Raw genomic sequence first — 25,404 nt, 5'->3', positions numbered from 1 at the left:
CCTGTGCTGTGTGCATATCTGGTATGCAAGTCATATAGATATATTCCTAACTCTACAGCGTACCTTTATTCGAGGAATTCTGAGGATCAACTATGAGTTGATGCTATCCAGCATTACCAACAAGTCATGGTCTGTTGCTTTAACATCAAAAATCTCTATCATTTGCTCCTTTTAATTAAAAGCTTTGCTTTGTTTTACATGTGTTCTAATATTGGAACTGCTAATCTTTTTAAAAATAGCATTGTATAAGACAGTTATTTTTAAAATGATGAAAAGTTTTGCTTATCAAATTTTATAAAAATATTTCATATAGTCATAAGTTTAAAAGTTACCTCCCAAGGGCCTCCCTGGTGGCACAAGGGGTTAAGTTTCAACACTATGAAGCTATGGGAAGTCACTGCAGGACACCCACATGGTGCTGCAGACCTCTCCTTGTCTAACTTGCTGCTCTACTTATCACTGTATTTCCGTCAATCCACCTGTTCTGCTCCCCACTGTCTCTGGTGAATCCTCTCACCCCTCTGCACTTCTTGCCTATACCCCAGCTCTTGTATGTATCAATAAATAAGTTAAAAAAAAGTTACCCCTTCAAAATCCTAGTAAATGGATTTTCATCTGCCTTGGTGTTTATCATGTTTTAGATTCCCAAATAAGCAATAATTTTTGTCCTGTTTTGAATATTAATCTTGAGGATAGTGGAGTTTTTCTTTAAGGCATGAATGATTATCTAAAAGAATTGGCTTTGTGAATTTATATATGGGCAGAGTTTTATTTGAAGATTATTGATGTATGGAATTTGGAGAATGTCCAATTGAAGGTGGTTCAAATGTGTATTGTATATGGACTTACATACAGGTTTTTAAACACTGAAAGAATATACACCAAATGTTTAGCAGCTTATATATTGTTTGATGTGGGATTTTAAGTGATTTTCCCCCTTTTGCTTTTCTGTATTCTACTTTTTTGGAGGGTGATGAGTATGTTTTTTAGAAAGATTTATTTATTTATGCATTTAAGAACTGGGGTGTAAGCCAGAGGTGCAGGGGGTAAGAGGATTCACCAGAGAAAGCAGGGAGCAGAACAGGCGGATCTACTGAAATACACTGGTGAGGAGAGCAGTGGGCAAGGCAGGAGAGGTCTGCTGCACTATGTGGGTTGCTCCTTGGCTGGCCAGGAATCGAACTCGTGCTGTAGTAGCTGGCGATAGCTTGATGGCGCTGTTTTTAACTCCTGTGTCACCAAGGAGGCCCGGGTGATGAGTGTGTTAAGAAGACAAAACCATTCTGACTTCTAAGAATTCCTAAAGGGCCATCCATTTTGGTTTACAAAGGGCCAAAGGCTATCTTTGGTATTGACCAATGATAATTGAAGAAATAATATATTCATGTAAAGTTAATCCTCAGAGTTATCCAATGCTGGGTGACATCGTTTCTTTTGATGTTAGCTAGAATATATACATTTTTCTGATAATGCTGGTTAGTAATGGTGATTCCTTTCATTGGTAATTATATCTGGGCATTACAAATGTATTTATTAGTGCTTAATTTAAGAGTGATAGACTTAGCATTTCTGTTTCTTTAAAGTATACCTCTTTGGTCTATAATTTGGAAGAGAATAAGTAATGCCCAGGAGCCAAAGTAGGAGCATAATTTCATTTCACAGCATAATTAATGTTAAGTGTTAATGTTGAACCTCATCTCAGGGAGTTTTAATTAGGACAGATAAAATGGGATAGGAAACCATCTTTGAGCTAGCACTTGTTAATGACACTATGCTAGGTGCTCTCCCTATACTATCTCATTTGAATTTTCAAGACTACACTATGAAATACAGGTGGGATCAGCCTTAATTTACACATAAGAAAACCAAGGCTCAGTGAGATGCGAGTAACTTATAATGGCTTTAAGCACTTGAAATAATATTTTTATTTAATTGATATGGCTACCTGGAACCATCACTGTATAAATGATTCCTTTAAGAGTATATAATTTTTAAAATTTATGTGATAGACCAGCATTTCAATCATAGAACTTACTAATAATATAACAACATTCAAAGATTATTAAAAAAAAACTATCAGGGTAAATCTTACCCCCCCCACCATAAAAATAGCTTTCTCTGGTAATTTAATACATACCATTGTAAACAATACAAATTATACATAAAAATATAAGGAATAAAATGCAAAAAAATCACCAGAATACTTTTGCATTACTTTATGCAAATTTATGTACAATTTTATACAAATAGGATTGTATTACACAGGATATATTTATTAAATAAGTTTAAGCATTCAATATGATCTTATATCTGGTGCCTAGATTGAGAATTTAAACATTTGCGTATGGCAAACACAAAACCTGTCTAGTAATATTGCGGAGAAACAGGAGAGAACAAAAATCTCCAATGAAATGTCTGAACCTAAAGAGTATTATTTGAAAAAAAAAATATGTTGTGTTAACTTTTGGTGAATAGTCACTCAAGTGTTCAGTTTGAATCTGCCTTGTACTTAGCATGGTTCTCAGTGTGGTGGGATATATAAGGAAATAAAAAATATAAAGAATATATGAAAGAAATAAAACAGGGCCAGGATCATGGTCTCCTAAAGGAAAATCATTTTATTTAACATTGAAATGAGAGGTGTAGCGAAACATGGAAGCTACATGGTTCAAGAGGGAAAACAGTAAAGGCTGTCTAAAGAAGTATTTAGTGAAAGAAGTGTAAAGTAAAAAAATGATTCTGATTTTATTTCGACTGAGAGAATCCTTAAATTATCACAGCAGGCACAGGTTCACTTTTGATGGTACCTTCAAGCAGTTTTTACATGTAATGCCATGATGACTGAAAAGGAAGACTTACTGAATCACCTACTCAGTTCCTAAACAGTTTCTGTTCCTTTTCTATATTGAAGTCTTATATTTGGCATCACTTTGGACTTACAAGAGAATATGTCTTCTCAGTGGTACTAAATGACTATGATCATTGAAAAGTTTCCAAACTCTGAAAGAATTGATAATACCTAATATGGCTAATCTAAAACTAAAGGGATCTGAAATTGTTCCTGTCTTTATGGATAAGTATTTTATTCTTGGGCTAGTCATTCTACCTCTAAGTTAAATGATTTGGATTCCAAAGCATTAGTTTCGAAGTTGAGAATATTTGCTTTGTGTTTAACTCTAAGAAGTTCTGTTCCTGTAGAAATAGTTACTTTATATTCCCACCGGCATTGTATCAGAGCTGCAGTCGTTCCATATTCTACCAACCTTTGGCTGGTATTGTCAGTCTTGTTAGCCATATATGAAGTGATGTTTCATTGTGGTTTTAATTGGTGCTTCTTTGGATGTTAATGATATTGAACATCTTTTCACATGCTTGTTGACTATCTTCTTTAGTGACATGATTGTTTAAATCTTTTTCTCCAATTATGTTTTTATTTATCTGTTTGTCTTTTTAAAATTGAGCTGCAAGAGCTCTTTATATATTCTGGATACAGATCTTTTCTCAGAGGGTAAGGGCAGTGCATTATTTATCTTTGTTGTACAGAGTGCCTAGCATATTGAAGATATGGAGGAACAGTTTAAAATAAAGAATGAATTAGTGGCTCAAAAGGCCTTCTAACAAGTAATGGTCTTGTTGGAAAATTTGACTTAAAATTTCTACAGGTTTCACCACACACATGGGTCTTCCATGAACTCCTGTCAACATGGACTTAAAAGTGGGCTTGCAGGATCGGCGTCAATTTGAATCCCAAATCTACCAACTTACTATCTGCTTTTTTTTTTTATTTGACCATAAAACTACCTTTAAAAAAACCATATAATTCAGTGTTTTTTTTTTTTTGTAGTGTATTCACTAGGTTGTGCAACTATCACCACTGTTTAATTCCAGAACATTTTCATCACCTCAGAAAAGAAATCCCATACCCATTTGTTGTCATTTCTTAGCCCCTTGTTCCCCAGTCCTTGGCAACTAATCTACTGAAGTTAACTGTTTTTATTCAAGGAAAGAGACTAAAATAGTCTAGCTAGAGAACTGATTTCTAATAATACAATTGTCCAGAAATGTATTTTGCTAAAAGGAGGCATTAATTAATTTTTCTTCTCATAGGAAAGAAAGCCAGAAGAGTATACCATGGGGCAAACAGTGAAGGAAGGTAAGGCTTACTTGTCTGAAGATAATATTTTGTATTACTTATTTGGAATGAGTATCTCCTGGTATGCTAGAAATAAAACCATTAAACAATAGTTACAGGAGATGTTAGGTGCTTAGAATTGGAATTTCAGAACTGACTAGCCATTAAAGGTAATCTTATCTTCATTTACTAGTTTTATAAATGAGAAAACTGCTACTCAGGGAAGTTACGAGAATGGGTCATACAACAATCTGTGATAATCAAAATCCCTAATCCAAATCGTCTAACTCTAATTTCAGTGATTAGAAGATGCTTACTCCTTGCTTTCACTAGGGAGACGTCTGCTCACCTTCCCAGTGAATATGCTGCACTCATTCGCACTTTTTTTAAAAATTTATTTATATATTTTCATATTGATGTTCATTTTTGTACAAATTTGATTTCTCCTCACAGGTGTAATCCCCATAAAATTACCACCACCAACACACCTGTGAACCTTCACCATAGTCTCTTGTGCTCTTCCCTCCCCTCTTTTGAGCCCTCTCTCTCCCCTCCCTTGCTGAATGTCTTAGATTTATAGTTTGCCTGCTAGTGTTCCCCCCCATCCCTTGTTTGGTTCCCCTGTATTACTGCTATAAGGGAAACCATCCAATATTTTTCTTTTTCCTGCTGACTTATTTTACTGAACATAATCCCTTCCAGCTCCATCCATGTTGCTGCAAATGGCATGAGTTTATCTTTTTTTGATTGCTGAATAGAATTCCACATCTTCTTGATCCAGTCTTCTATTTTTGGGCATTTAGATTGTTTCCATAGCTTACCTATTGTAAATAGTGCTGCAGCAAACATAGGTGCACTCTCTGTTCTGTGTTGTATTTTCTTTCCCGTAATACATTCTTGACACCTTATGCTGTCCGACATCCTGTTGTTCCTTCAAACCCCAGTTTAAGTGCTGCCCTCTCAAGCCAAATCTGAGTCTAATTAAGCTCTTTTGGATCTAAATACCAATACCAAGTTAGAGAAAATGTAAAGAGCAGAAGAATCCACTCTACAAGGAGGCAATCAGCAAAATCTATACTGCAACACTGAACTGGTATCATCAGCAAAAAAAATTGCTAGGGAAAGGGGAAGGGGAAAAAAAAAAGAAAAAAGGAGCGTAGAGATAAAAAGAGACTTAAGAAACATATTAACCGTTGCTGTACATGAACTTGTTTGGGTCCTGATTCAAACAGACACACTGAAAATAATTAAGACAATTGACAAAATATAAACAGTACTTATTTGACAATATTGAGGAATTATGGTTTTTCTGCCACCATAATAATAGTATTATGATTAATTTTTAAATAATGAGTCATTTTCAAAATACATACTATAATATATATGGATGAAATAATATCTTAGATTTGGTGAAATCATAAGGTCTGATACTGTTTGAGTTTCTCAACTTGACACCTAAAAGAAGGGCCTAGTTTGTCGAATTACATTGTATTCTAACTTTCCTATTAACTTTTCAACTCTTGAGGCATCCACTTTATTTCTATGGTACATTTATTTGAACAGTGTAAGGGTCAACTCAGCTGTTTTTGGTTTGTTGATTCATTCATCTAACAAATGCCTGAGGGTGTTTTGCATGCTAAGCCCTGTTCTAGGCATTGAGGGTACAACAGTGAACAAAATAGAGAAAATAAAATAAATCCCTGCTCTTTTGTAGCTTACATTTGAGTGGAGTAAGACATAATAAAAATAAGCAAATTATAAGGTACATAGTATATTGGAAAATGAAGTCCTATGCAGAAAGAGAGGATATTAATTATAAAATTAAAACTGATGCCTATAATTTTCATTTATGGCTTTTCTAAGCACTCTTTCAGACTGTTACTGTGATCTTCTATCCAATATTGCTATTTTCTCTCTCTTTTTAAGAGTCAATGGATGCCAAGAAGGAGAATCAAGAGAAAGCTCCTCAATCAAGCACATCTGTGCAAAATGGTAGGTTGTTTTTTTTTTTTTTTAAAGTTTTGTTTATTTATACAAGAGCTGGGGTACAGGCCAGAGGCACGGTAGGGTGAGAGGATTCATCAGAGACAGCTGGGAGCAGAACAGGCAGACGGATGGAAGACACTGCTGAGGGGAGCAGCGGGCGAGACAGGAGAGGTCTGCCGCACCATGTGGGAATCTCCCTGGCTGGCATGGAATTGAACCCCCGCTGCAGAGGCTGGGGACAGCTTCACAGCGCTGCGCTCAACCCGCTGCACCACCAGGGAGGCCCCAAAATGGTAGGCTTTAAAATACTTCCAGACAGCATATTTTCCTTCTTCACTCAGTGTTAAAATTGACTCTTCTTACTGCATTTGACGTAGTCTATGTAAAACTCCTATAAATATAAAATCTAAGCAGTAGGAAAGGTTACAAAATAGTAATTTAAAATTTTTACTCGGTTTAACAGAGATAAATTGGTATAAGATGAAATAAAATAATTTCATTTCAATGCTAATTTAGCCAAATTATAGGTATCTAGTTACTAATTACCATGTATTACCAACTTTAAGTAACATGATTATTCATAAAAAGCTTTCTTTCAACATTAGAGTACATGGTGTTCAAAAGACAATTTGTGGTTAATTGTTTGGGCACGGGGACCCTGACAGAGCTGTTCTAGAACCCTGGCCTCACTCCTTATTGGTCTTGTGATCTTGGGCAAATTACTTAACATTTTTATTCTCTTTTTTTCTACTTGGTGGCACAGGAATACTACTATCATGCTGGAACTATTGAAGTTAAATAAAGATAATTAGCATATAATGCCCTAGACATAGGAAAAGGTCAGTAAATGTTAACTCTGAGTTATTCGTGTTTTAAGTTCCTTATTGTGAACAGCATTTGTATGAGCAGTGAATCAGAGACTTGGGAGACAGAAACTGATCAAATCCACCTACTCTTAAGGAAAATGAGAAGAGACTTATGCATATGAAAGGCTGAATGAAAAAATATTCTAGCAAACTTATTTTGTTTGCCAGAGATTTCTATCTTCTATCAAATGTCTTGCCCCTTGTCTTTGTGTATCTGCCCTGCCAGTGTCACTCTTGGAGTAGTTCATCCATAATTCTCTGTACCTACAGGAAGATTGCCTGTAGAGGTAGTCCCTGTGCAATCATTCTCCCACTCTACGTGGGTTCTCAATGCTTCCTTAGCTCTCTTTCCCATTGACTTTATTTGTTCTTCGACTCATCTCTCTACACCCCAAACCCTCCAAGGACATGGAGGCCATTAGCGTAGAATGTTCTTCCTCAAACCTTCAAATTCCTCTCCCTCTTTTTTTTTTTTTATATAACAGCTTTGTTAAGAAATAATTCACATACCATACAATTCATGCATTTAAAGTACAGACAAGTCAGTGGTTCCTGACATGTTCATGGAGTTGTGCAACCATTACCACAATCAATTTTAGAACATTTTTATCACCCTAAAAAGAAACCCTATACCCAATTATCAGTCCTAACCATTTTCCTTCAATACTCATCTCCCCTTGCTCTGGACAACCATTTATTTTCTGTTTCTGTAGATTCACCTATTCTGGAAATTCATAAAAATAAGTTTAAAAATATATTCTTAAATGTTGAAAGTAGGAGCTTTTAAAGAACCTCAGACTTTTGATTAAAAAATGAGATTACTTAATCAAATTGATAAATACCTGCAGCTATTTCTCAGGACTCCCACCTTAACATCTCGTCTTAGAAATCATTTGGAAGATAAGCTTCGAGAGAGCCAGAATTTTTGTCTATTTTATTGCTGCATTTGCAGTACCTGGGACAGAGCCTGACATAACTGGTGCTGTGGGAATCCAATAGAGAAAAAGACAAACATGATTCCTACCCTCTTGAGCTTGGGGTTAGATAGACGTTAAGTGCTCCATTATGGTTGTGATAAATGCTTTAAAGTAGTAAATGCTGATCATTAAGCTGAAAAACTTCCAGCTCTAGATACCTTGCCTGTCTTCTTTATAGAGCCTCTCAGCCCACCCTATCACTAGAGAAGACATGATTCTGATTTACTCTGAAGAAGACCAGGGGTGTTCATATAGATTATGTTCAGTTTGCCAAAGGTTTTGGGGCTAATGTATGGATAAGAATAGATGTCACATGGCAAACAGGAAGGGACTAGAGGCATGTGCAAATACCAGATCACAAGGGTATGTACATACACTTGTCTCATAAACAGACCTATCAGTTCCCAGACTTCTGAGAGAAAAAGTGCCCCCCACCTTATTTGTCAGTGGCAATAAGATGCAATGGTAATCTGGGACCTCAGGCTTGGTTGAGACATTCAGACTCTTCTGGCACCTGGTCAGGAATTCCAGCTGTGGTATTGTTGTAGACATGTAAAATTTAAATTAGTAAAGTCCTGGAGCAATGTATGTTTCCCCCTGTTGTTATTGGGAGAATCTTAGCACATGGGTAGCCAGGATGAATAACTTTGCAGACTAAATGTTTTGCCTTATGAATAAAGAAAAAATTCATGATGCCAATGGTTTAATGCTGCATATGGTCATTAGCTAGCAGTGTGACAGAGAAGTGATCATATTAAATATCACTAGTATAAAGAATTTGCCAGCTCATAGTGTAGTCCATTCAGTAACAAATGGTGATAGAATATTAAAAATTTGTTAGAGAGATGGGTTAAGTATTTTCCAGTGTCATTGAAACAATTTACAAATGTAACTGGTTTTTGGAAGAGTCTTAGTTTTTTGAAATATAATTGTGAAATGGTTTTAATTTCTTAGTTATTATTTTCAGTTTACATTCTTTTTTCTGGGGTGTCAGCTCCTTAATAATATCCCAACCATATTTTCCCCCTCATTTGTGTTTTGTTTTGTTCATCTTTTTGAAAATGTTTTCCAAGGTCATATGGTGGTAGAATTTCAGTTAGGACCTCGAGTATCCTGGTTACCAGTGAAATATCCTGGCCAGTTGAATTTTGGAGCAAGGGATCTGTTTTCACTTTTGACAAAGGTATTCCGTATTCATAAATTTAGACACAACTATGGTATTTAGTTTTATTATAATACATACCATTTATTAAGTGGTTCATATGTGATTAATGTTTCATTTAATTTTGAAAATACCTTGTACCATATCTTTTACTTTCTTCATTTTATAGATGAAGGAACTGAGACAGTGACATGACTTGCTTAGGGTCACATAGCTAATAAGAGGCATAGCTAGACGGGAAGAAGGGAGGTTTGACTCCAAAGCCCATCATATTCTTGACATTTTTCTGCATGCTTTTCAGTTCTGTGGTAGTATTTGCTTCACATCATCTGGAAGTGAAATTAAACCCAATATTTTTATCCTTAGATGTGTTAAGTTAAATGAGTATACAGTGTTATGGATGACAATCTTAATGCCATGTACAAATTGTGTATATACACACATAAATGCATAAGCTCCCATAACAGTTGTATGCTAGAAATGACATACCATCTTGGGAGATCCATTTGTGCACATCTTTTCCCAACTTGGTGGTTAGTGACTTCAACCTTGGCACTTTGCAGTCAGTCACTCCTCTAGCATTATAATATATCATGAAGACTAAATGAGAGAAAGGGGTAGCATGAGTTTGTAGAAAATGTAGATTATCATTAACTAAACCCAAAGTGAAAGTGCTTTGTTCTGCCACCATATGCTTGACACCATAATGGAGATCTAATAGTCAGTTAAGAAACAACACTAGGTCTCAGATTTTTTTAAATTTTTTTAGATTTTTCTTTTATTTATTTATACAAGCACTGGGTACAGTAAGAAGTGCGGGAGGGTGAGAGAATTCACCAGAGCCAGAGCGGAGAGCAGAACAGGCAGACTGACTAAGTACATTGCTGCGGGGAGCAGTGGGCGGTAGGAGAGGTCTGTGTGCCATGTGGGACTCTCGCCTGGCGGCTGGGGATTGAACCAGTGCTGCAGAGGCTGCAGGCAGCTTTGCAACCCAGTGCTCAACCGCTGTGCCACCGGGGAGGCCCTAGATTTTTTTTTAAAGATGTATTTATTTGTGCATACAAGAGCTGAGATGTAGGCCAGAGGTGCAGGAGAATGGGAGGACTCACCAGAGACAGAGTGGGGAACAGAACAGGTGGATACACTGAAATACACTGCTGAGGGGAGCAGCAGGCAAGACAGATGAAATCTGCTGTGCCATGTGGGTTAGATCCCTGGCCAGGGATCGAACTCGTGCTGCAGTGGCTGCGGATTGCTTCATAGTGCTGAAACTTAACCTCTTATGCCACCAGGGAGGTCCCCAGATTTTTTTCTTTCCATAAAGTATTGCAAAGGTAAAATTTTGTTAAACTAGCACTTTTTAGCTCCCCATGAAAAGCAAAGAGGCACTTTCATATAGTGGGATGAAATGATGAAAACATACCTTGAATAAATTTATATTAGTGATAGATGAATAGAATTTGCTATTATTACTCTAGAAAAATTCCTTCAGTTTATAGAGTCCACATTTTCAGAATCACAGTGCTGTAGTCCTAATCACATGGAAAGGATCTAACAAGAGATTGTAATTTGTGTCAGAGCTGTTACTGTCAGGAAGTTGTTTTATTTTTATTTCCATGCTGGTAATCAAATGTAGATCAGGAATTTTTAATCTGTTCTTTAGGAAATATTTTTAAAAAGAGATGTGGCTAAGTATATTTTATCCCAGAAATTTAGTGTACATTTTGAATATACTAAACTATTTTGTAATTTCTTTTGCCAGATGATTTTCAGTGGGAGAATTACTTGAAAGAGACTGGTTCTTTAAGTGCTCCTTCAGAGTGTTTTAGACAGGTATGCCAAAATTCTGTAGATATTGTGTATATTAGTGTAAACTGTTAACTTGAAGGGTATCTTTGTGACTGTTAGGTTCTGGTAGTATGAGGAGATAGTGGGATTGTGGTAGTACCACTTGAGAGCCAGATGGTTTCTTTGCATTCATTCATTAAGAATTTATTCTATGTTAGGTATACTGAGCCTTTATGACTGCGCATCTGGAGGGAAAGACAGACGTAAATAATTAATTATGAGAAGTGTGATAACTACTGGGGAGGCTCAAAGAGACGATATTTGAGGCGGTTGGAATGGGGGGGTATTTCAGAGAGAACATTTGAGGCAAAAGCATATCGGTATAAAATAATCTGACACAGGATGGTATGGGGTAGCTGGAACACAGTGGGTAGAGCTGCTAGTGTGGGAATGAGGTTAAAGATGTGGGGACTTTGAAACTGTACTGAGAACTTAGACTTTATCTAGGCGGTGGTGAGCTGCCAGTTGGTATATTTCAAGGGGAATGGCCTAATCAAATTCTTATTTTACAAAGCCACTCAGGATACATTTTAGTGGCTGTATTTGGGTTGCAAGTGGGCAGATGAGTAAGACCAGCAGTAGGCAATGGTTTTATTCTGCATGTCAAGGCAAGGAGAGGATTTGGAGATCTTTATCTTGACCCTTACAGCTCACCATCGGCTGTGGCTATTACTAAAAACATTCCTTGGGTATTCTGGTAACATAACAGACCATTTGTTTTTCTTACAGTAATGCACTTTAACAAAATTTTATTTGTGTGTATGTGTATAGTCTCAGATTCCACCAGCCAATGACTTCAAGGTTGGTATGAAACTGGAAGCCCATGATCCTCGAAATACTACTTCGATATGTATTGCAACAGTCGTCGGCACTACTGGTGCCAGGCTTCGTTTAAGATTGGATGGCAGTGATAATAGAAATGATTTTTGGAGGCTTGTCGATTCTCCTGACATTCAGCCTGTTGGGACATGTGAGAAGGAGGGGGACTTACTTCAGCCTCCACTGGGTAAGGATAAGCAGTTTTTAAAATGACATATTCTTACTAATAACAATTTTCAGTAGAAATAGTTTTACGTGGCCTTTAAAAAAATCTGTTCTCCTAGGCATTCTTGCAAATAGATGGTCAGGTGGTTACTGTAGAGAATGTATGAGAGAGGAACTTAGTACTGTATATTGTAGTTTCACTTAAATACACATTAGGCATCTATGTGCTGAAGCTTTCCAACTCTAGGGCAAGACTCATGCTTTTTCAAACTTGAAAAGTCAAAAACAGCATTACTGGATTACACATGCAGATTCAGAAACCCTTCTGGGGGAGAAGTTTGTTGTATTTGGTATGAATTGCTTCCTCCCTCAATATTGCCCACTGAGCCATTCGGCATTTTGGCTAGAGTGCTAGCAAAGGAAAAGGGTATGATTCCATATCTAGACTCCAGTTTCAAACTTGGGAATTTCATTACAACTGTAGTGAAAAAAGTTCTTTCTGAACTTTTTCTAGCAAAGGTTTTTAAGTATTAAGGTTTTTAAGTATTGACCAGGTTTTTAAAAAATGTGTATGACTCTTAATTTGGTGCAAAATTTTTCTGCTTTAATTCTTAGGGATATGAGGATATTCTGTAGAAAAATAAGCAACTTAGTTTATCACTTCCACATTCCGAATGAATGGTGCGTCCCCCCTCCTTATTTACAGTGCCAAAGATGAAAATTCTCTATTGTAACGCACAATGAGAGAATGGAATTTCTTTTTGTCTCTTACAAGTGAGAACCCAAAATTTAAAGTATGAATACTAACCATTCTTTTAGCAACATGTATTTATGCAGTCCTACTCTGTTAATTATTTGTTAATTATTCCTAATATGTTTTCTAAATTTTTAAAAAAAAACTAGTCAGATATGTTATTCCAAAAGATAGTTTAGGGTATGTATCTTTGCTGTTTTTTCCTTTTTTCCTCTTCATATCTCTTCATATCATTCTTTTTTGTTTATTTTTATAATATTTCTTTTGTAAATTTTTAAAAATTTTTATTTTTTACATCATTGCTCATTTTTAAACAATATTTGCTTCCCCCACCCCCTCAGGTGTAGTCTCCATAGAGTTTCTTTCACCAGTGCACCGCGCACCATCACCTCAGTCCCCTGTGCTCAGTATTTCTTTAAGTCATACAGAATTCTTTTAGAGGTACAAGTGTAAGCCCAAGGCTTAGCCTTCCCTGTTTACAGTGGGATATGCTTTTGTATTTTGTTTAAAGGATGCGCAGGTGTTGTGATTGTTAGCATTTCAAACACATAGCCAGAGTTGTGATCACTCTTTCAACTTTTATAGTTTATTAATTAAAATTTAAAATATTTCACAATACATGCTAATTAGTATATAGTTGGATACTACATAAAAAAAATACACAATTTTGGCCAGTTTGCGCTTTAGGTGCTTTTGCATAGTTTAATTTTCATTTTAGTATAACATCATTTATTTAGTTTTCTTTTTTAAAGGGTTTATTTAAGCTATAAAGGTTATTCAAAAGATTTTTTAAAGTTCTAACATTCAAATAGAAAAGTGTACAAATCATAAATATACCACTTAAAAATACACCTATATAACTATCATCAAAATCAAGGAATAGAACATTAGCTCTGCAGAGGACTCCACTCCTGCTGATCCCCAGTCATAACTTCCCCCTTCCTAGAGGTAACAGCTGTCCAGAATTTCTAACATCATAGATTAGTTTTATCTGTTTTTGAATTTTTTATATGCACTTTGTTCTATTTTTTGACTTTTAATCTATGTTTGACTTAAGATAGAATTAATTATATTAAGAAAAATCATGGTGCATGATGTCCTGGGTAAGATGGGGATTAGAAGAAAGGGCTTAAGGACCAGAGAATGATTCTTAATGCAATATTCTAATCACAGTGTGGAAAATCCATGCTGTGGATAACTATTAGATATCATTAATAATTTTGATTTATTATAAGGGAACATGTAGCAGTCTTTCCTAGCAATAATTATTTTCTTAGTCCGATTAAGGATTCATACAGGATTATTGTACAGGATTATTATAGAATGACTTTCTATCTGAACTTTTTTGTTATATCCTATTGATATCAGTGATTCATGTGCCTCACTAGTGCATATATCCATCAGGGATGCATGCCAGGTTCTATCCAGTTCTGGCATCAAGGCAAGCAAATTTTGAATGAAACATTGCCTCAAGAAAGCAATAAAAGTAGCAGACCTCCGCTCCCTGCTGCATGTGCCAGATGCTGTGATATTCCCATTAACTGATAGATTTCTAGAGAAAAGCACCTGTGGAGTCTGTTTTGATAGCATTCGATACACATTATAAGAGAAAACCCTGTTTAATGAGTGTAAAGACTGCTGAAATTAGATTTTTTATAACATTTTATTTAAAATTTCAACCATACAGAAAAGGTGAGAGAATTTTACATTGAACACCCACAGACCCACTACCTAGATTTTACCATTATCATTTTACTATATTTGCTTTATCACTTACCTGTCCATCTGTCCTATCGATACATCAATCTCTGATGCAACTCTGAAATAAATGTATTTCAGAGTATGTTATTTATGTCATTACATTTTCCTTAAATACTTTAGCATGCATATCGTTAACTAGAGTTCAGTGTTTATAGTTTTTTTTCTTTTGAGATAAAATAGTGAAATGTACCGCCGTACATGCACATTTGCTGAGTTTGACAGAAAACTGTCTTTTTGGAAGGAAATAAGTCAGGGACTCAGGAAAAAGCGGGACTGGAAATCATTTGCAACCTTTGCTCTGCTTCTGTGGCTGTTGGAAGGGAATGGAATGGAAGCTTTCATGCATTCTAGCTTGGATAGCACCCCTAGTGTTATGGCCTATTCCCAACATATACTTGCATGTTGGTGAATCCTTGCTAGTGGCTTTTCCCAAATGAGTTTTACCCCCACTTTAGTACAGTGGGATATAGCACTCTCTTTTCTTCCTGCCTGTTTCCTCATTTCTTTGATAGGAAAGTCATTCTCTGAAGAAAAATTGGTGAATAAACCTGTTTCTTATACCAACTTGCTGTAGTATCACAGAGAGGCTTTTTCATGATATCTGATTTATTTTATAACATAGGGTACCAGATGAATGCGTCATCTTGGCCGATGTTCCTTTTGCGAACATTGAATGGATCTGAAATGGCACCTGCGACATTCTTTAAGAAGGTAAGAAAGATGTCCTAACAATTTTTTTTTAATCACTTGAGCTGTGGTTTTATTGTTTTAATCAGTATGCTTAAATGCTTTGTCTTCTCTGACATGAGAAAGCAAAACTGATTTTTAAATTACTGGCTTGGCAAATGTATTAGTATCCTAGGGCTGCCATAACAAAGTAGCACAAATTGGGTGGTTTAAACAATAGAAATTTATTTTTTCATAGTTCTGGAGGCTAGAAGTCCAAGATCAAAGTACCACGGGGGTTGGTTTTTGGCATGGCCTCTTTTCTCAGCTGATGGCTGCCTTTTTACTGTATCCTCACATGGCCTCTTATCTTTTTATGTGCAGAAGGAGAAGGATCTCTGATTTCTCTTCCTCTTTTTTTTTTTTAAAGATTTATTTATTTATTTATTTATACAAGAACCGGGGTATAGGCCAGATGCACTGGAGGGTGAGAGGATTCACCAGAGACAGCAGGGAACAGAACAGGCAGACTAACTGAAGCACACTGCTGAGGGGAGCAGCGGGTGCTACAGGAGAGGTCTGCCGCGCCATGTGGGACCTTAGCCAGCTGGCCGGGATAGAACCAGCACTTGCAGAGGCTGCGGGCAGCTTCACAGCGCTGCGCTCAGCCACTTGCACCACCAGGGCAGGCCCTCTCTTCCTCCTCTCATAAGGATACCAGTCCTATTGGATTAGGAGGGCCCTTCATATGACTTTTATTACCTCTTTAAAGGCCATTTCTCTAAATACAATCACATTGTGGGTTAGGGCATTAGTTTATGAATTTTGGGGTACACAGATCAGTCCACAACAGTGACTTCAACAATAGAAATTTATTTTCTTACAACTTTGGAGGCTAAAAGATTGAGATCAAGATATTGACAGACTTGATATAAGGGCAGGAATGGGCACAGGGCAGGTTTTCTATGACCCGAGCAGACAGGGTAAGGGAGGAGTCAGAGTCCTGAAGCCCTCCGTGGCTTTTCAGGCTTTTATTGGGATTTATCAAGTATACAGCAGGCAGGGGTGCTGGGGGGCTGAGAGGCTGGCCCCCCAGCCCCCGGCAAGTCTTCACTCTGTCTGGGCTCTCTGGTGATCTCTGCTGCTCTGTTCTCTTGTGGTTCTGCTTCTGCTTCGGGGTTTTTTTTTTTTTTTGTTTTTTTTTTTTGAGTCCTTTCTCTTTGGCTTGGAGATGGCTATCTTCTGTGTCTTCACATGATCTATGTCTGTGTCCTATAAGGACACTGGTGATATTGGATTAGGGCCCTCCCTAATGACCTTATTTTAAGCAAATTACCTCTTTAAGGCTCCTCCAGATACAATTGCATTCTAAGGTACTGGGGGTTAGGACTTCAACATGAGTTTTGGGGATACACAATTCAGCTCATAATAGCAAGTCATAAAAAGGTTCATTTGCAATCACTCACTAGTCAAAATGAATTAGTACCTTCTTTCTTTAGATATGAAAGGGGTGCTCTATGGGAAGCAAATGTTTGTGCTATTCTTTATTTACCTTCAGAAATACAGCCTTTTTAAATTTTCTTATATTAGTTATCTCTTTGATATGAAATTATGATGGGCCAAAAAACCACTTGAAAGTTATTTAGTGAGATTTGATTTCAGGAGTAGAATAATGTTAAAAACTCACCAGGAAGAATTTGTTATAAGAAGATACTTGTTATAATAACACAGGGAAAATTCCAAGAATAATTTATGCTCTTTAAAACAATGTTGTAAAGGGTACACTATGTTAAAATACAATGAATAAAAGCCAAAGCCAAGTTTTGGTTAAATGGTGGGTCAAAATAATTCTTTCTAACCCTCTGTCTTGATTGTTTTCTTGGTCACTTAAATTTTATTTTAGCTATTTACATTAGGAATGGTAAACATTAATTATAGTTATTAAAAACATTAGAAGAAGCTCTTTTTTTTTTTAAGATTTATCCATTTATTTATACAAGCACTGGGCACAGTCAGAAGTGCAGGAGGGTGAGAGAATTCACCAGAGCCAGAGAGGGGAGCAGAGCAGGCAGAAGGACCAAAGTACACTGCTGAGGGGAGCAGCGGGCGGCAGGAGAGGTCTGCGCACCAGGCGGGACCCTCCTCCAGGGGCCGGGGATCGAGCTGGCACCACAGAGGCTGCGGGCAGCCTCGCAACCCAGCGCTCAACTGCTGCGCCACCAGGGAGGCCCCATTTGAAGAAGCTTAAAGGGAAAAGGATGTGAGGCATCAATTAATTTGACTCCTGCATTGGAAAAAAAAAATCTTGACTGTGAGCAGCATGAATGCTGGAAGTGAACCCCACCTACCAGCAAAAGGACATAGGTAGATGCAAGCCCCTTGGACAATATTAAAGATATGTGAGCATAGCTGATAACAAGAAATGTTTAGCAGTAGTCTTTATTAAACATCTATTAACTTGGATTGTGGCTTTAGAAAAGCCATTGGATCTGTTTTACTTATCAAATTGCTTTATCAGCTAGCTGCACATCACAAGTTACACATATTATGTTTCATTTTTTAAATTATAGAAGTAATTGTTGGGTGTCAAGCCACTTAACTAGAGTGATAAAATGAGTTTCCCATTATCTTGTTTGTTACTCTGTTCCAGTCTCTTGAAGCTGAAGTTTTGTGTTCTCCCAGACCTTTTTCTGTGTGTTCAAAAATATATATGGGCTTTTCTTATTTATTTATTTATTTGTTCATTTATTTATTTATTTGTTTATTTAAGGCAAACACATTTATCATAGACACTGAAAATGCATTTGGGTAAGAGGACTGAGTAGGCAGTGTTTTTTTATTTAAAAAATTTTTTAAAATTTAAAATTTTATGTTTCCATATGTGTACATGTCCTATCACCTGTTAGTACCCCCACCTCACTCCCTTTCCCATTCCCTTCTCTCTTCCCCCGTGGCCTCTGTTAACCATTTAGTTCTTTCACTAAGTCCAAGATTTGTTCCTACTGTGTTTTGCCAGTGTGTTTTTGGCTATTTATATTCCACAGATGTATGAGACCATCTGATAACTTTTACTTTCTGACATATTTCACTTAATTTCACTTATTTCACTTAATTACCTCCAGGTTTATCCAGTTTATCCCCAATGCCAACCACATCTTTTTCACAGCTATGTAGTATTCCGTTGGGTATATATATTCCACAATTTCTTTATTTATTGCCTACAAGGGGCATCTATTTGTCTATAAGGGGCACTCCATGACTTGGCAATTATAAACAGTGCTGCTATGAACATAGTGTACATAACTCTTTTCATATTAGAGTTTTCATATTTTTAAGATAAATCCTTAATAGAGGTATTGCTGCATCATACAGACCTTTCATTTTTATTTTCTTAAGAAATCCCCATATTTTTTTCCAAAGAGACTACACCAACTTGCATTACTACCAACAGTGAATGAGAGTTCCTTTTTCACTGCAGCCTCTCCAAATATTTGTTGATTTCATTCTTTTTTATATAGGCCATTCTAGCACAGGGGTGAGGTGAGGTGATAACCCATTGAAGTTCTGATTTACATATCCCTTATAATAAGTGATGTTGAAAATTTTTTCATAATGCCTGTAGGCCATCTGAATTGTCTTCTTTAGAAAAGTATATGTTTAGGTCTTGCCTATTTTTGATTGGGTTTTTTGGTTGTTGTTGGGTTTTTTATTGGTTTTTTGGTTGTTGTTGGGTTGTATAAGAATTTTGTAAATTTTGAAAAGTAACCCTTTGTCAGATGTGTGACATGCAAATATTTTTCCCATTCTGTAGGTTGCCTTTTTGTTTTTATGATGGTTTATTTTGAGGTACAAAAGTATTTTTTGTTCTATTTTTATATTTATATATATTTCACATCATTGTTCATTTTTGTACAATATTTGCTTTCTCTCAGGTGTAGTCCCCATAGAATTCCCACCACCAATTCACCTGTGCATCATTGCCATATTCCCTGTGCTCTTGCCTCCTGTTTTGATCCCTCTCCCTCCTGCTCCCCCTCCCCTGCAGAATGTCTCTGATTTATAGTTGCCTGTTAATTTTGTTTTTTTGTTGTTGTTATTTGTTCCCCCCGATCCCTTATTTGGTTTCCCCATATTCTTCTATAAGTAAACCATCTGATTTTTTTCTTTCTGACTTATTTTACTGAGCATAACCCCTTCTAGCTCCATCCATGTTGCTGCATATGGCATGGATTTACCTTTTTTGATTGCCGAATAGTATTCCATTGTGTGTGTGTGTGTGTGTGTGTGTGTGTATACACCAAATCTTCTTGATCCAGTCATGTATTTTTGGGCATTTGGGTTGTTTCCATATCTTACCTGTTGTAAATAGTGCTGCAATAAACATAGGGGTGCAGGTATCCTTTTGAATGAATGTTTTTGTTTCCTTTGGGTAAATTCCTAAGAGTGGAATTGCTGGGTCGTATGGTAGCTTCATTTTTAGTAGTTTGAGGAACCTCCACACAGCTTTCTGTAGTGGTTGGAATAGTTTGCATTCCCACCAGCAGTGTAGGAGAGTTCCTTTTTCTCCACATCCTCGCCAACATTTGTTGTTGCTAGTTTTATTAATATGTGCCATTCTCACTGGTGTAAGGTGGTATCTCGTTGTGGTTTTGATTTGATTTCCCTTATTATAAGGGATTTCTTTTTTAAATATTTATTTATTTATGCATACAAGAGCTGGGGTATAGGCCAGAGGTGTGTGTGGGGCGGGGGTGAGAGGATTCACCAGAGACAGAGTGGGGAACAGAACAGGCAGATTGACTGAAATACACTGCTGAGGGGAGCAGCGGGAGAGACAGGAGAAGTCTGCTGCACCATGTGGGTAGCTCCCTGGCTGGGGATCAAACTCCTGCTGCACTGGCTGCAGATAGCTTCATAGGTTGTGTCTTAACCACTTGCGCCACCAGGGAGGCCCCTGATTATAAGGGATGTTGAACATTTTTTCATGTACCTCTTGGACATTTGCATTTCCTCTTTGGAGAAGTATCTTTTTCGCTCTTCTGCCCATTTTTTGACTGGATTGTTTGTTTTTGTAGAGTCACTTGAGTTCTTTGTAGATCTTTCTGATCAGTCCCTTATCAGTTGTGTGGTGTGCAAAAACGTTCTCCCAATCAGTAGGGCATCTCTTTGTTTTGGCTAATGTCTGTTTTGCTGTACAGAAGCTTTTTAGTTTGATATAATCCCAGCTGTTCATCTTTTCCTTTACTTTCTTTGCTTTGGGGGATTAGACTTGAAAGATGTTACTGAGATGTGTGTCGTGTAGTGTTTGACCTATATTTTCTTCTATATATTTTGTGATTTCAGGTCTTACGTTCAGTTCTTTTATTACATCTTTGTGGTGGATGTCCTGTAGCATGTTTTCTTTCAAGAAATTTATGGTTTTCATTCTTATGTCCAGATCTTTAATCTGTTTTGAGTTAATTTTTGTATATGGAGCTATATATGGACCTAGTTTCATTTTTTTTGCATGTGGCTTCCCATGTTTCCCAGCACCATTTATTAAAGAGGCTGTCTTTTCTCCATTTTATGGCCATAATTTCTTTGTAAAAGATTAACTGTCCATATTTGGATGAGTTTGTCTCTGAATTTCCTGCTTTGTTCAATTGGTTTGAGTTTCTGTTTTGTTTTTGTTTTTTCCTCCCAGTACCATACTATTTGATTATTGTTGCTGTGTAAATAAGTTTCAAGTTTGGGAGTGTGATAACCTCCATTTTTCTTCTTTTCTTCCAGGATTGCTTTAGCTATTCAGGGCCTTTTGTGGCTCCCTATAATTTCGTAATTGTTCAATTTCTTTGAAAAAGGTCATTGGAATTTTGATAGGTATTGCATTGACTCTATAGATTGCTTTAGGAAATATGGCCTTTTTAATGATGGCTATTCTTTCCAACATGAGCACAGAATCTTCCCATTTAGGTCCTATGCCTCTGTTCCTTGTTTCTGTTTCTTCTGATATGTTGTTTGCATATAGAAATACAACTGATTTTTGTGTTTTGATTTTGTATTCTGCCACTTTACTGTATTCATTTTTTATTTCTATTATTTTTGTTAGGTTGAGTCTTTTGGATTCTCTAAGTATATTAACATGTCATCTGTAAATAGTGACAGTTTAACTTCTTTTCCAATTTGGATTTCTTTTATGTCTTTGTTGCCTGATTGCTTCAACTGGGATTTCCATTACTATGCTGAACAATAGTGGTGACAGTGGATATCCCTCACTTATTCCTGATCTTAGAGAAAATGCTTTTAGCTTTTCACCATTGATTATGATGTCGGCTGTAGGTTTGTCATCTGTAGCTTTTATGATGTTTAGATGAGTTCCATTTTTCCTATTTTGTTTAATGTTTTTATCATAAATGGATGTTGAATCTTGTTGAATGCTTTTCAGCATTTACTGAGATGATCATGTGATTTTTTTTTTATCCTTTTGTCATCTGGTGAATGACTGATTAATTTGCATATGTTGAATCAGCTTTGCATTCCTGAGATGAAGCTTACTTGATAATGGTGGTTTATTCTCTTTGCTAGGATTTTTGTTGAGGATTTTTGCATCTATATTCATCAGAGATACTGGTTTATAAGTTTCTGTTTTTGTATTATCTGTATTTGGTTTTGAGATCAGGGTAATGTTGGCCTCATAGACTGTATTGGGGAATTGTCCTCCCTCTCTGATTTTTTTGAAGCACTTGAGTAGGTAGATCTTCAATTCAATGGAAAAGCCATCTGGTTTTGGGCTTTGTTGGTAGGGAGACTATTACTCTTTCAATTTCAGCACTTGTGATAGGATTGCTTGTCTATTTCATCTTGATTCAGTCTTGGGAGGTTGAGTCTAAAAATTTGTCCATTTCTTCTAGGTTGTTCAGTTTGTTTGCATAAAGATATTTGTAATAGGATCTTATGATCCTATGTATTTCTGTAGTATCTGTTATAATTTTGCTTCTTTCATTTGTGAGTCTATTTATTAGTATTTTCCCTATTTTCCCTCTTCTTCTTCTTTTTTTTTTTTTTTTCCAGGCTAAAGCTTAGCTAAGGTCATGTCAATCTTGTTTATTTTTTCAAAGAATCAACTCTTGCTTTCACTCATCTTTTGGACTATCTTTTTGTCTTATAATTTATTTCACTTGAATTTTAATTATTTCTTTCTCTTACTGGTTTTGTCATACTTTTTTTCTCTAGTGCCCTCAGCTGCATAGTTAGATTATTAGCTTTATTTTTTTTTTAATGTGGGCCTATGAACTTTACACATGGTACTGCTTTTAGAGCATCCCTTAAGGTTTAGTCTCAGATACTATTTTTTTTAAAGATTCATTTATTTATGCATACAAGAGCTGGGGTACAGGTCAGATATGCAGAGGGTGACAGGATTCACCAGAGACAGAGTGGGGAACAGAACAGGCAGGCTGACTGAAATACACTGCTGAGGGAGGGGAGCAGCGGGCTAGTCAGGAGAGGTCTGCTGCGCCATGTGGGTTGCTCCCTGGCCAGCCGGGGATCAAACTCGTGCTGTAGAGGCTGCAGATTGCTTCATAGTGCGGTGCATAACCCCTTGCACCACCAGGGAGGCCCCCAGGTCTCAGATACTTTTTGATCTCTTCTTTGATTTCCTCTTTGACTGACGAGTTGTTCAGAAGCATTTTGTTGAGTCTCTACATGTTTTGGTATATTCCAGATTCCTTTTTGTGGTTAATTTCTACCTTTATACCATGTGATCTTTGAAGATGCTTGGTATAATTTCTATTTTCATAAATTGTCTGAGATATGTTTTATGTCCCAGTATACGATCTATTCCTGAGAATGTTCCATGTGTACTTGAGAAAAAAGTACATTCATTTTTTGTGGAATGGAAAGTTCTATAAATGTCCAGTAAATCCATCTGGTCTAACACTTCATTTAGGTCCTTTAATTCTTTGTTAATTTCTATCTGGATGATCTGTTCCTTTGTGTCAGTGGTGGGTTCAATTGTCTCTGTCAACAATTGTATTTTTGCCGATAAGAATTTTTAGGTCTGTTAATAGTTGTTTGCATATATAGTTGCTCTGGTGTAAGGTGCCTAGATATTATTAACAGTTGTATCTTTTTGCTGAATTGTTCCCTTGATCATTATGTAGTGTCCATCTTTGTCCCTGATTACCATTTTTAGTTGAAATCCAAGTTTATCTGATAAGGGACTAGGAGTTCCTTCTTTTCTCTGAATGTTATGTATAGCTTTGCTCCAATCTTTCACTTTTAGTTTGTTTTTGTCTTTTGATTTTAAATGGGTCTCTTGTAAATAAAGTATAGATGGCTGAAACCTTTTCACCCATGTTGTTAGTCTTTTAATTGGTGAATTCAGTCCATTCATATTTAGGGTGATTATTGATATAAACTGCTTAATACCAGTCATTTTGGTTTTGATTTTCTAATTTTTTTTTTCCATTTGTTTTGCTCTGCTCTTCCTGGATTGCTTTCCCTAGTGCTTCTGTCAATTTTTTTGTTTCTTCATCTGTGGTTCTTTATTCTGGACTTTTGGTTAGTGGTTACCATAGGGGTTTTGCTTAAATTACTGTCTTAAATCCTTTATGTGCTGGTGTCCAGTCTCCAAGATTTAACTCTACAAATTCTGTCTCTTTCTTCCTCCCCTTTAGAATTTTGTTGTTGACGCATACTGTTCTTACTGATGGTTTTGTGTTCCGGTTTCCATTTTGCTCAAATTTTGTGATTCATTTTTCTTATAACACACCTTTCAGCATTTCTTGTAGAGCAGGTCTGGTGGTGATAAACTCTGTTAACTTCTGTTTTTCTGGGAAAGCCTTTATTTCCCCTCTATATTTTGAATGATATTTTGCAGGATACTTCCACTCTCTTCTTACCTAGAGTGTGTCTGGGGTGAAATCCAAGGAAAGTCTAATTTGGGTGCCTTTGTAAGATATTGTTTATTGTTTCCTATAACCTTCTTTTCTTTGTCTTTGATTTTGGATAATTTAACAATGATGTATCTTGTTGTAGGTCTTTTTGTATTTAAAAATTTGGGTGTTCTCTCTGTTTCCTGAATGTTCATGTTTAATTTGTTCCTTAGGTTTGGGAAATTCTTGGTTATTATTTTTTTGAATAGGGTTTCAGCTTCCCTTTTACTTGTTTATCTTCTGGGATCCCATTGCTAAATTTCTTCTATTAATCAAGTCTGATAGTTCTCATAGCTTCCTCATTTTCCCTTTGTCTTGTTTCTAATTGGGTGGTTCATTTGAGTCTTCTATTTCTGAAATTCTTCTGCCATTTTAATTATGTTAAAGCACTTTCTAAATTTGCATTTCATTCAGTATTTTTGTGATCTTTTAATATCTTTAGTCTCTTTGGTGAAGAATTCCCTTTATTCCTAGATCTCCTTTCTAAGATTTTGTACCTCTCTGTCTGCCTTTGATTGACCTTCCAGAATCTCAGTGAGCAGTTTTAATATTGTTGCTTTGAAGTCTTTGTCTGATAGGGCCTCTATTTCTGTATCCTTTTATATTTGTCCCAGAATTTCTGTTTTTCTCATTTTATTTTTCCATCTTGTGTTCAGTTGTTCCTTGCTTCCTAGGGATGTATATTGCCTTGCTTGCCTTTTGGGGCTTTGGGGCTCTGGGAGTTAGTTTTGTTTCTCTTCTTTGTTTACCTTGGTGTGAGGTGGTGGCAGGAGGGGAGACTGGGGCTTAAGTACTCAATCCCAGTTTGATCCACAGCAAACTTTCTCTCCACGGCAAACTGTGTTCAGTGTTTTAGTTGTCTTAACTCCTCACCCTGCCTCCCTGCTGTTCCTTTCTGCTATAGGTCTTAATCTGTAAAGATTGAGTCTCCTGGTGGGAAGACCTAGGTCTGGACTGCAAGGCTCATGCTCCCAGACTCAGTTGGGCTTGGCAGGCAGCTCAGTGCCTGTGGCTTGCACTGCTGTCACTATGGTCAACAATGGCCATCACCACCCTATACCTGCCAATTCTGTGGGGCTGCAACCATTTCGGTGGTGATGACATTACGGGATTTGTAGTTCTTGGTGTCTTGGATATCTTTGGTCTGGAGTGGGGGTGGGGTCTATAAAACCTATTTCTGGAGTTTATTCAGGATATCCTTTCCCCCGGACAGACCACTGACCCGCAGCCCCTTCTGCAGGCTGTGCTATCTACTCTCTCAGTCACGCTTCTCTTCCCTTCTTCCCGCGCCTTCCCTCACAAGTCACCTATCTTAGTTTGGGATCTCTGTGGGAAGGTCCTGGGTCTTCC

General features: G+C 36.8%; 1 protein-coding gene across 1 annotated transcript in view; it reads left to right on the top strand.

Moving 5' to 3' along the window:
- Positions 1–4,131: 4,131 nt before the first annotated feature.
- Positions 4,132–25,404, top strand: part of SCML2 (Scm polycomb group protein like 2) — a gene marked incomplete at both ends in the record, with an annotated part of 65,473 nt that continues 44,200 nt past the window's right edge. Inside the window, 5 exons of the mRNA XM_084258042.1 lie at positions 4,132–4,153; positions 6,059–6,124; positions 10,886–10,956; positions 11,743–11,977; positions 15,093–15,181. Coding sequence (XP_084114168.1) covers positions 4,132–4,153; positions 6,059–6,124; positions 10,886–10,956; positions 11,743–11,977; positions 15,093–15,181 — 483 coding nt within the window. The remainder of the gene's footprint in view (positions 4,154–6,058; positions 6,125–10,885; positions 10,957–11,742; positions 11,978–15,092; positions 15,182–25,404) is intronic.

The sequence above is a fragment of the Talpa europaea genome, assembly GCF_964194135.1.
Source record: "Talpa europaea genome assembly, chromosome: X".
Taxonomy (NCBI): domain Eukaryota; kingdom Metazoa; phylum Chordata; class Mammalia; order Eulipotyphla; family Talpidae; genus Talpa; species Talpa europaea.
The sequence above is the reverse complement of the archived record's forward strand: the minus strand, read 5'-3'. Positions and strand labels throughout refer to the sequence as shown.